Source organism: Heteronotia binoei, chromosome 4 (genome assembly GCF_032191835.1).
Source record: "Heteronotia binoei isolate CCM8104 ecotype False Entrance Well chromosome 4, APGP_CSIRO_Hbin_v1, whole genome shotgun sequence".
NCBI lineage: Eukaryota > Metazoa > Chordata > Lepidosauria > Squamata > Gekkonidae > Heteronotia > Heteronotia binoei.
In genome coordinates, this window is record NC_083226.1 from 123555886 (window position 1) to 123568329 (window position 12444).

A 12444-nucleotide genomic window follows, 5' to 3' on the forward strand; every position below is an offset into this window, starting at 1 on the left:
TTGCACATAGACTATATACACCTGCCCATAGGGAATAATGGAAACCACATTTGCCCATAGGGAAAAGGGGAAATTAGGCTTCAGCGAAGGACAGCGCCTGCCCATAGACTATACATGCCTGCCAATAAAGCACACCTGCCCATAAGGAGTAATGGAGACCACACTTGCACATAGGGAAAAAGGGAAATTAGGCTTCACGTAAGTACAGCGCCTGCCCATAGGCTGCCAATAGAGAAAGAATACCTGCCCTTAGGGAGCGGAAATCAGCAGCCTCTTATGACGAGGCGGTATGCGTAAAACAGCCCTGAACCAGCTTCCTATCATTGCAAGAGTGGGGCATTTGTCTACAGAAAGGGTTATTTTAATGCATCGTAGTAGGGCGGTACATTCCCGGGGTTCAACCAACGAGAGTTGGCGGTGACGGGGCGCGTGTTTCCCAATGTTATCTACCAGCACAGCATCCTTAATTCTTCCACATTAATTCATATTCCCTCAGCGCTTCATTGTGACGTTAGACTCACTGCCTTCTGGGTAACGTTTGCTCGTAGCCAACCGGTGTTTTTTTTAATGGGTTAAGGGGGAAGAACGTCATCAGTTTGATTGATAGGTAGCTCAGCCTGTTACAGGAGCATTAAACATAGAGAGGTGGGAGGAACTTTAGCCATATCCAATGGTAGCTGAATTCTGAGGAAGGAGGGGACGACGTTGTTGTCTGACAGAACGGGTTACGGCTCGTTTGCGAGGTTGTTGGGGCTCTAATTCCGGGTCCCGGGGGGTCACAGCAGTAGAGGCACGCTGCCGCCCAAGTCGGAGTCTGGCTGAAGGGTTGGGCCAGGACAATGAGTTTGGTTTCGAGGTTGGTATAAACGGGGATGGGGAGGGGAAGCAGCAAAAGGCTTTTGCTTCTTGTTGCTATGGTAACTCAATGCTTAGTTCTCCCGAGTCGCTTGCCGCGGTATTAGCATGGCGCTCGCTGGTTTCGCTTGTGGGGAAACTGCGCTCTGTTGGGAAAGTTAAGGGAAGGGTGGCGAAGGGTTTGCCTTCCTGCATTATTTTTGCGATTCAAAAAATGTTTGGATGGGCACTCTGCACTCAGGGAGGGCAGAGGACGTGAATTCTGAATGGAATTAATTTAGCTCAGCAGAAAGCGTTGCTGAGTTTTTTGTGTGGACAATGTTTTAGACTTTTATCCAGAGCAACTGAAGAAGTGAGCAGTGGCTTACGAAAGCTCATACCCTGCCACAAATTTTGTTAGTCTTTAAGGTGCTGCTGGATTCTTGCTCTTGAATACTGTGTTCCTCACGGTTATTTAGCAGCCCCGTGGCGCAGAGTGGTAAAGCAGCAGTACTGCAGTACTGTGGTCTGAACTCTCTGTGACCTGAGTTCGATTCTGGTGGAAGCTGGATTCAGGTAGCCAGCCCAAGGTTGATTCAGCCTTCCATCCTTACGAGGTTGGTAAAATGAGTACCCAGCTTGCTGGGGGAAAAGTGTAAAAGACTGGGAAAGCAATGGCAAACCATCCCGTAAAAAGTCTGCTGTGAAAACGTTGTGAAAGCAACGTCACCCCAGAGTCGGAAATGACTGGTGCTTGCACAGGGGACCTTTCCTTTCCACGGTTATTTAGACGGTAATCATACACAACAACTCTGAGAATCCTAGTTGGGCCTATTTAGTTGGGCTTGCTGCCAGGAAGTGTTGTTTGGATTGCATTTTTTTGCCCCCCAGCACCTGACAATAGGATAAAAGTCAGCCAATTAAAATAAAGTATTAATTAAAATAAAGTGCACGAATCAACTGCAAATGATAGGAATTGGGGGGGGGGAATGCTCATTGAAGTTGCAGATGTTCAACCCCCTTGATTTGTTCAAAAGTTGTCCCTTTCATATTTGCGGAGAGCTTCCTACAGGGGTGTGGGAGGGCAAGTAAAGGACATATTCACACTCTGCCTTTCACTGTTTAGCCAGTTAGCAATTACTGTTTGGGAATGTGTTGCTAATTATTGTAAGAATCTTGACAAACTTAATGTCTGAAGTTGCCATCTGTAGGTTGGGTAATACCAGGAGCTTTTGGGCATGAAGCCTGGGGAATGCAGGATTTGGGGAAGAGAGTGACCTCAGTGGGGTGTAATGCCATAGAACCCCCCCCCCCCCTCAAAAGCAGCCATTTGTCCAGGGGAATATCAGTCATAATTCCAGGAGATTTCCAGATGTCACTTGGAGGCTTGCAATTCCATTAATGCAACTGATGTTTTGTCCCTATTCTTTCACTGCACCACTCACATTGGAGAGGGGAGCTCTTTGATACAGGTTTGTTTTCATTTGTGATAGGCACCAATATGAGTGGTATTAGGCCTGTTGAGATTAATGTAGGCATTGCAGTAGGTTTTGAAAAAGCCACAACCTCTTTAACGTTATCTTTTCCCTTTTTTTGCTGAATGCTGAGATAGAAAGATCAAAGTAAATCAAAACATCAGTAAATATGACTGGTAATCTTCTAATTTTTGTAGCAGGAACTCTTTTGCATATTAGGCTACACTCCCCTGATACAGCCAGTCCTCCAAGAGCTTACAGGGCTCTTCTTTCAGGGTCTACTGTAAGCTCCATCAGGGGTGTGTGCCCTAATATGCAAAGGAATTCCTGCTACAAAAAAAGCCCTGCTAATTATCCACCCCCCCCCCATTATAAAATATTCACCCACTTCTGTAAGATGTATTCTAGAACTTGTAAAGGTTTGTAGTTTTAAGGGAAAAACCTGGTGCTTTATGTGACTGATTTGTGTGTCTTTTTTGTATTCTAGGGCGGAGCTTGCTGCTGAAAAATTTAAGAGAAAGAAGAGAAGAGAATTAACTGAAGAACAGAAACAAGAGATAAAAGATGCTTTTGAGTTATTTGACACAGATAAAGATAAAGCTATAGATTATCATGAGCTAAAGGCAATATTTTTCTCTTAATCTGATATTTTGTTTGATAGTGGTTTCTAAATGCTTTCGCTCCTAGTAGGGTAGGTGTTCATCTATGGTCAGCTATGAATACTTGTTCTCTGAGAAAATAACTGTAGGACAAGAATGCAGGGGAGGTTAAAAATAAGGTAAAGGTAGTCCCCTGTGCAAGCACCATCGTTTTCGACTCTGGGGTGACGTTGCTTTCACAACGTTTTCATGGCAGCCTTTTTACAGAGTGGTTTGCCATTGCCTTCCCCAGTCATCTACACTTTCCCCCCAGCAAGTTGGGTACTCATTTTACTTGGAAGGATGGAAGGATGAGTCAACCTGAAGCCAGCTATCTAAACCAGCTTCCACTGGGATTGAACTCAGGTTGTGAGCAGAGGGCTCTGACCGCAGTACTGCAGCTTTACCATTCTGTGCCACGTGGCTCCGCAGGGGAGGTAGCTGCACTTTAACATCAGCAAGTTTGGCCAGGGCACAGTGTATAGGAGCAGTGCTAGGGTCTAAGGGTGACATTTTATGCAACTGCAAAATGTATACTGGTTAAAAGTTTAAAAGTTTAATATGTACTCTCTTTTGCCTTCCAAGATATGAGGCAGTTGTGTATGGTGATGTGTGTTTCTGTGATATACATACAATGAATAAAGGCAAGTTGCTGACTAATGAGATAAAAACCAAGTGTGGTGTAATAGTATTTGGGTAGGACTTCAGTTTTGAGTATTTTGCTATTTTGCATAGATTATCTGTGGAATCCATGCAACAACCCTATAGGGTAGACCAGTATTACCTCCATATTGTAGTTGAGGCAGACGAGAGAAAGTGGCTTTCATATGTAGTGAATTCATATATGAAATAACATTTGAATTGAGTCAGAGCTCATAGACTTAATTATTATGCTGTAACAGCTCTTGAAATTGAATTTTTAATATTTGCTCCTTTCTGCTGTGATGTATGAAGCATCCTAAAGGCAGAGGCACTTAAAGCTAGGAGGAAAGATTCAAGGTGTATATCTGTGTATGAAATATATGTATGTGTGCCAGAGAGAGACTTCAGATCTGAAAGGAAAATACTACTGTTTCTGTTCAAACTTAATGGGTAACAAACAAAGTGGCAACAAAATAGTGGAGATTTGAGAATGATGATTTATGAGCTTGTGCCTTTTGTGAATGCAAGAAGTCTTAGTTTTGATGTCAAAAGATTGAATTTGCAGGTATGCTTAATTATACATGCTGTATTTTGCATTTTGTATGTCTGTATTTTATTAGGTTAATATAGGCCAACTTTGTAGGGGATTGGATTTTCCACAGCAATTAGAAGGACTATGAATTTATCCTCTAAATGAAAGTTTCAATAAGGAACTTCCCTGTAAAAATTGTATGGAACATTGGTGAAAGAATTGGTTAGAAATTTGTGTTGTGGGATCCACCCCCTTTGGAAATTTTTGTAATGTGTATAAAGTATCTTTGGAAAATAAGAAGAGACTTTTCAAATTTCGATTTATAAATTCTTTATTGTTTGTATACACAGTTGTGTTGATTTTGGTCTGTTCAAACTTAAGCAGTAACCCACTTCACAGTCCACTGGAGTCAGCAGGTTCGAATGGTGTAACCCTGCTTACATTGTACACTCTTGCTATCATATTATAGGTATCTATCATATATTTGTTAGAGTTAGCATTTGTATGGTATTGTTACTTAAATAGTCTAAATATCTTCTCTTCATACAAACAACACTCTAATTCTTAAGACATAGTGATGCCATTTCTTCAACTGCCTCTTGGACAAGCTAGAGCCAAAAAGATACTTAACTGGCTAATGTTGGAACCTGGATGTAAACTCCAGGTTTTTTTTTCCAGAGTTCTCTCCCTCTTTTTGCTCTTTTCTCAAATCTCCACAGTTTACAGACTTTAAGTCAGTTAGAAATGGTTGGCAATGAACAATTTGGGAGCAGTAGGTTCAAAATCAGTGAGTTCAAAGAATATTTTGAAATATTTTAATATTTTAAAATGTTTCCAAAGATAGACTTTCCAGTACCATATTTTTGGTAACAATATGACATTGTGGATACCCTTTTAGTACAATGAGTTTTTTCCATGGGTTGTTTCATATGTTAAACTTGTGTTGTAGTATTAGCAGAAAACACTGATGTATGTACAGCAGAGGGTGGCCAGCTGTGGGTCCATGGGCAGATTTTTTTTTTTTTGGCAGCAGGGGAGGATGAAAGTTATGTTGCTTGGACTGGATGTTGTTGCTTCCTTTAGCACTTTGCTTGAGGGAAGTGCTTGCAGGGCCAACAGGAGCAAGAAATAATCTGTTTTGGTTCCCCTCATTGTTGTCCTTACCAGAAAATGAGAAATCATCCAGTGGCTCTCAAATTACTGCAGAAGCCTTTGGGACAGTGTCCCGTTTCCTGTTTGGAAGGGTGTCAGCTGAGAATCGGTGCCTTATCCAATACTTCTGGGCCAGCTAGTCTACTCTTTGACATAGAGGAAGTTGCAGAAGAAGTCCTGCTTCTCAGTTGGGCAGTGGATGCTCCTGTGATTGGAGTGTGATTAATTCACAGGTCTCTGCAACAATGTTTAATAATTTGAGATCTTGTCATTCCAAGCATTTGACCTGTATTCTCTTTGATATCGTCTAGGAAGACTATTGGTGCCTGCAATTGGTTATTGCTGCACTGGTAAAAAGGTCACCTGACCTAGTACAAATGTTTGGTCATTGAAATATGATCATGAAATTGTCATGAGTTAAATGGCAAAGTCCAAATATAAGCCAACTTTGCAAAAAGATTATACTGTACACAATCTTATTTTCTGGTGGATCCCCCTCCCAATATGCACACACATAACCCCTGTAGATCTTTACTTCAGTTTATTGTGAAAAATAAGTAGAGTTCCCTTTCAGTATTAAACCTGAAGCATTGGTGCATTTCTGTTTTTTTCCCAAAAGGTGGCAATGAGAGCCTTAGGTTTTGATGTTAAAAAGGCAGATGTGTTGAAGATACTTAAAGATTATGATCGGGCAGGAACTGGGAAAATCACCTTTGAAGATTTTAATGAAGTTGGTAGGTACTGGATATATGTATTGACGTGAAAAAACTGGCAATAAGCAGCCACTAGAAGTTTAGGTAACCTGTTTCTTGATATAAAAGTATGCCAGGGATAACAGTGTTAAGCCTTTGCTTAATGAAATGCTTAAAAGGTTTTTCCTGCCTTTCCATTTTTTACAGTACCTATTTTTAGAAATATTTTCTATTCTATCTTTTTAATATAAATTTTAATATAAATTGAAAAGCAGTTGTACCTCAGTTTTGATGTAGTATTTATAGGTTTAACAAGTGCAGCATTGTTTAATGAATTTCTGTTTGCCATAGAATCAAAGTGTGAGAGTGTCCTAACGTGAACATTGCCATTTTAGTGTTTTGTGCAGTTTGTGATGAAAACATCCACCTTTTGTGCAGAATGCCAGAGGAGTAGTTTTGGCAATCTGTTGCATCAAAAACCCGAAGAAGTAGGCTTATGGTGGAACAGAGCTCCTGTTTATTTTGGTAGAATACATTAGCCATGTACTTAAGGCTCTCAGTCTCCTTTCAGATAGAAGGTGAAGAGGAGGGACCTCTTATTATTTGTGTTAGAGAGCCTAGGGCCTAGGATGATAAATTTTGCTAATAAAAATGGTTTTTGGAAGCCTCAATACCTTGTTTTCTTGTTTTAGTGACAGACTGGATACTTGACAGAGATCCACATGAAGAGATACTTAAAGCGTTTAAATTGTTTGATGATGATGATTCAGGTAAAATAAGCTTGAGAAACTTACGTCGAGTAGCTAGAGAGCTTGGGGAAAACATGACTGATGAAGAACTTCGGGCTATGATTGAAGAATTTGATAAAGACGGTGATGGAGAAAGTAAGTACTGAATATAACATTTTTATACCTTGAATCTGAGAAGAACAAAACAAAAGCACATTGAATTCACTTGCTTTGAGATAATTTGATGATGAGACCTCAGATTTGCCATTTAGGAACCTGCTGCCTGCGAACTCTCCATTGACCTGTAAATGAAATTATATTCCTTCCTATTCTAATGTTAAATTTTTGACATATGAATTTGTGTCTGATTGTTGCAGTGGCCACTTTTCTGATTTTATAGTTAACAGTTAACATTTTAAAATGGAAATGAATTGTTGCTTCACTACCGTGTTGAATCTCTACAGTATAAATCATTGTAACATAAATATGGAATCCACAAACTAAGAACTACCATTTGTTATCTAGATATATATAGTACTACAGAATCTGTAATTTCAGAAGGCCTGATAAGGGATTGTGGTGATCCATTCTTGGAGCAATACTTGACAAATCATGATGGCTCATTTTTACTTAAAAATACTTAGATTTTTAGTGCTCTTATATGTAAAAGTACTTCAGTACAAATTGAGCTGCTTAAGTAAGAGCAGGCTATCTTAATTTCCTTTGAATTCTTCTTGGCTTTATGCTTGCATACCAAGCTATTCTGTTCAAAGAGTGCTGAGTGGAGTTTCTGATTTACCTCAGGGTTTTTTTAGAGGGGATTTCTTACATTGCCAAAAAAGAACTGTTTTGATTTAATATACAAACTCTTAAATATACTGTACATTTATCATTGTTGTCTTTTTTACAGTCAACCAGGAGGAGTTTATTGCCATCATGACTGGAGATGTTTAACATTGTAAGGAAAGAAATGAACTTAGCACAAAAAGAAAGGATTATCGGGTTTCAGCATTGAAGCTGCCGCCTTTTCATTTCAGTAAATTTCGGTACCAGGAGCCATGCAAAAAATAATTTTTCTCAAAGGACCAAAAGAAACACAAAATATATGTATTAAAATTAATATTTTCTATCATTAAATTTTAGAATAAGCAGTGTTACATTTGAGTAATCATTTGCAAAATAGCTTTGTGCAAGAAATTTAAATCATAGTATAAAACCTTTGAAAGTTGACATTATTTTAGCATTAGCTGTGGCCTTAGTTTTTATATAAGAGTAACAGACATCCATTTTAATAAAGTCTTTTTATATTTTATAAACCTTGTTGGAGTCTTTAATTCAAATGATAATTCTCATTATAAACCTGCTTAAATGCCATTTTGAACCATTTAAATGGTGTTTCTATTGTGTGCTTGTAGTAATCTGAGTTTCCTTTCAGTGGGAAAGTGATGATTAAGCTGAATTTAATGAAAAGAATACAAATATTAGTATTCCTAAATATTTTGTGGGTGTTGGTAACAATATCATATCGTGTACAAAGTATAAATGGTGTTCTCTAAAACATACAGAATTAGTCTTTATGAAATATGCATATAGTCTAAGCATTCAGTTTTTAATTTCTGTAGTATAGTTTTTATTTCACCGTACTTACATAAGCCAGAATGGTCATATTACATGTCTTTAGTGTCTAAACTGGAAATGAGATGACAGCTAATGCTACACACTTTAGAATAAAACTCATTTATCTTGATGGGATTAGCATCTGAATAAAGCTGCTGGCAATGTTTGTGGATCACAGAAAAAAACTCCTGCTTAAAAGTATACAGCATAAACAAAAATACATGTAACGAACATAATTAAATTCTTGTTTACACAAGCTTAAGACTGATAATGGAGAAATTGTGAAAGATTTCCTGTTCCTTGGCTCCATAATCAACCTAAAGGGAGATTGCAACCAAGAAATCAGAAGGAGATTGAGACTGGGGAAGGGCAGCCATGAAGGAGCTAGAAAAGATCCTTAAGTATAAGGGTGTGTTTCTAGCAACCAAGATCAAGAAAATTCATACGAAAGCATTCCCCATTGCTATGTATGGGTGTGAAAGTTGAACAATGAAGAAAGGTGATTCATTTGAAATGTGTTGGAGGAGAGTTCGTCAGAAACCATGAACTACTAAAGACAAATCAGTGGGTTCTAGATCAAAGCAATACCAAACTCTCCCTAGAACAGGGGTGTCAAACATGCAGTTTGGGGGCTGAATCAGGCCCCCGAGCAACTGACCGTCAGCTTCCTTCTCCCTATATCTTGCTTTGCAAGGCTTGCTGAATTGCACAGGAACTACAGGGCAAAACCTCTATTTTCTCCATTGACTGGGGCTCTTGCCTTGTGGAGGAAGGGGGGAGGAATAGCTTGCTTTGCCAGGCTCTCTCAATTGTACAACAGAGCAGCTGAGCCAAGCCTATCTTCCTTCTATTGGCTGAGGCTTCCCCCCCCAGTCCCCTGGGGAAGGAAGGAAAGAGCTAGAGCTTCTTTTGCCCAGTTCCCTGGATCCCATGGGAGAAATACAAAGAAAGCATCTTTCAATGAGTGCTAATGTTTTAAGCATATTTTAAGTTTTTAAAAATATATATTTGTGTTTGTTTTCTTTATATCTCTGCTACCTATTCTTAAATAGGTATGCACATGGCCCGGCCCGACATTGTCCATCCCAGCAAGGTCTCATTTATGACAGATCCGGCCCTCATAACAAATGAGTTCGGCCCCCCTGCCCTAGAAGCTATAATGAGTAAGCTGAGGCTATTGCATTTTGGTCACATTATGAGAAGGCAAGGGTCACTGGAAATGACAATAATGCTGGGAAATGTTGAATGCAGTAGGAAAAAGAGGAAGACCCAACATGAGATGGATTGATACAGTTAAGGAGCCATGCCATTAGTTTGCAAGATCTGAGCAATGCTGTTAATGATAGGACTTTGGGAGATCATTAATTCATGGGGTCACCATAAGTTAGAAGTAACTCGATGGCACTTAACATATGTGCACACTGCTCCACTTTTATACAGTGTATTATGTTGGTTTCCATATCTGGATGTGGTGACTGTGTTTTGTTCTATGTAAAATACATTCTCGGTATAATTTTATGGTATCTAATCTCAGGAATCTGCCAGTTTCATGCATTGCATACACCATTTCCATGAGGATCATCCAGTGTTCTAGATCTGTCATTGCTGTCAGAAGCATCTGGGCAATATTCCCTTTTTGTATCACAAATAGTACATGAGGACTTTTGGATGACATCTGTTTTAGATCAGTACTTGCTTTGATGCTTTTGTTTTGTACTTGCATTTCATTTCAGAACAAAAGTTAATCTTGTTGCATTTATATATTATGCTAACAGCTGTGTACAAAGCCCTACCACCATCAGCCCTAGAAACTGGAGAAACTGCTTTGTGGGGTCAAATCAAATGAAGAAGCAAGTGATTTTTACTTACTCTTCTTACATCCAGTGTGGTGGGGATGGGAAAGCACATCTTCTAGTATGGGGACAGCTGTGGCTAACTTCACATCAGTACAACTGAGATAGAAAAGTAGCTTCAGCAGGGTGTTATTCAGAGAAACAAGAGAAAGGGGGAGTTAACCTCCTCCTGTCCCCCAAGATTGCATCCTTTCCCCTCAAATGTGTATAAAGCCTCCTAGAGGGTGATCTGGAGCAGGGGAGAGGATTAAATGACTACTTTCTTCCTGCTTCTCTCAATCGCACCCATTTGAAGCTCCATTTCTGAAGACTCAAGAGGTGTGATGGGAGGCCTTCCAATATTTAAGATATTTGCATATAACATTCTCTTGCAAGTGGGAGACAGATGCGTGGGGTGAAAGAAGGACAGATAATATACTCCCTACATCTGATGAGCTTGTGCCTTTTGTGAATGCAAGAAGTCTTAGTTTTGACATCAAAAGACTGAATTTGCAGAATGGCTCTGTGATCAAGCATCTCTGCAAAACGTGATCACAGAGTCATTTGCAAATTCAATCTTTTGACATCAAAACTAAGAGTTCTTGCATTCACAAAAGATGCTTAAGGTAATCTTTCCAAAGAGCATTGCCCATGCCATCAGTTCTTAGTTTTTATCTAATGAGACTATTGTCCAGATTTCACACATATAAGTTGTGGCCATAACCATAAAACTCCTTATGGTTATTAATTTATACATTGTATTTAATATGCATTTACTAAAGGTGTTAGTGTCTTACTGAACATGAGAAGACATGTTGGATCAGGCCAATGGCCCATTCAGTCCAACACTCTGTGTCACACAGTGGCCAATATATGTGTGTGTATACACACACATATACTGTGGCTAATAGCCACTGATGGACCTCTGCTCCATATTTTTATCCAATCCCCTCTTAAAGCTGGCTATGCTTGTAGCTGCCACCACCTCCTGTTGCAGTGAATTCCACATGTTAATCACCCTTTGGGTGAAGAAGTACTTCCTTTTATCTGTTTTAACCTGACTGCTCAGTGATTTCATTGAATGCCCACGACTTCTTGTATTGTGAGAAAGGGAGAAAAGTACTTCTTTCTCTACTTTCTCCATCCCATGCATAGTCTTGTAAACCTCTATCATGTCACCCCGCAGTCAACGTTTCTCCAAGCTAAAGAGCCCCAAGCATTTTAACCTTTCTTCATAGGGAAAGTGTTCCAAACCTTTAATCATTCTAGTTGCGCTTTTCTGCACTTTTTCCAATGCTATATTATCCTTTTTGAGGTGTGGTGACCAGAATTCTACACACTGAAATTCTGCAAGATCTTTTTTTCCAATTGATGTTTACAATTTGAGGTTAAAGCATCTGATGGCAAGAGCAGAGGGAAGTGTTCTTGGCTTCCTCCCCCAGCTCCTCCCAATCATCAAATAACGCAGATGGCAGAATACTATAGTGAGGGAAGAGGATTTTTGAACATATTGCTATGTAGGTAACACTTCTGAGAGGGTTTCTTTGAACCAGAAGTTTGTGGACTTACAAACTAAATTGTTCTCTTTGTGTTTAAAACATGCCCAGTCAAAATGGTAGATAAGTATTATGCTCATAATGACATCTGATCTGCATTAATGAAAGGGTTGGTACTGCTGCCACGGTCTCTTCATGTCTTAAATACGATGTTTTGAAATGTGTAGCCAGGATGCTTAAAGAAAGAGGGGCAAAACCAAGCTCTGTGAGAGAGTACTGCTCTGTCAAAATTCCTGTGTGCAATTCTTGTGAGCAGTTCCTGTTGTGATGTTCTTCCTTGTTTAAAGAGAGGCTTCATTTGATGTTTACACTCTTGGCAGCACTCTCATGATGTTGAAAAGATGTACAACTTTAGAGGGCAATTACTGCCCTTGATTATAAATTATAAGAAATTTATTGCTTTCATTAACTGTGTGGGATATTGCTGGATTTCCTTAATCCTTAAATAAGGCAGAGACCAGTGTAGAAGTGAATAGAATTTATCTTGTACCACAATTAGCTAGTTCAGAAGCCAGTGCTAGCTTTTCTTTCTACTTTTTTTCATTAGGTCAAGAGTTTCATCAAATAGTGGCTGTTGTCAACAAAACTTTCCAGACATCATTTCTGTTACCAGTCTTGTTGGGAGATAATTGCCACTGAATTCAGTCTGTGGGGACATTCAGAAGGTTTTCATCATTGGATAACAAAAGGAAAATGGCCTCTCAGAGAAAAAAGAGAGGTCAGTGTTTCAAGATCTTCCTTCATCC

General features: G+C 39.4%; 1 protein-coding gene across 1 annotated transcript; it reads left to right on the forward strand.

The window, feature by feature from the left end:
- Nucleotides 1–637: 637 nt before the first annotated feature.
- Nucleotides 638–8009, forward strand: CETN3 (centrin 3). Its single transcript, XM_060235699.1, has 5 exons — nucleotides 638–856; nucleotides 2797–2932; nucleotides 5893–6007; nucleotides 6658–6849; nucleotides 7604–8009. Exons 1-5 carry the CDS (start codon nucleotides 840–842, stop codon nucleotides 7645–7647), a joined length of 504 nt encoding a protein of 167 aa, XP_060091682.1. The 5' UTR covers nucleotides 638–839; the 3' UTR covers nucleotides 7648–8009.
- The last annotated feature ends 4435 nt before the right edge of the window (nucleotides 8010–12444 follow it).

Coding starts and splice junctions, on each gene's coding strand:
- CETN3 (XM_060235699.1), top strand. Junction 2,933..5,892: donor TAGATTATCATGAGCTAAAG/GCAATATTTTTC, acceptor TTTTCCCAAAAG/GTGGCAATGAGAGCCTTAGG. Junction 6,008..6,657: donor TGAAGATTTTAATGAAGTTG/GTAGGTACTGGA, acceptor TTCTTGTTTTAG/TGACAGACTGGATACTTGAC.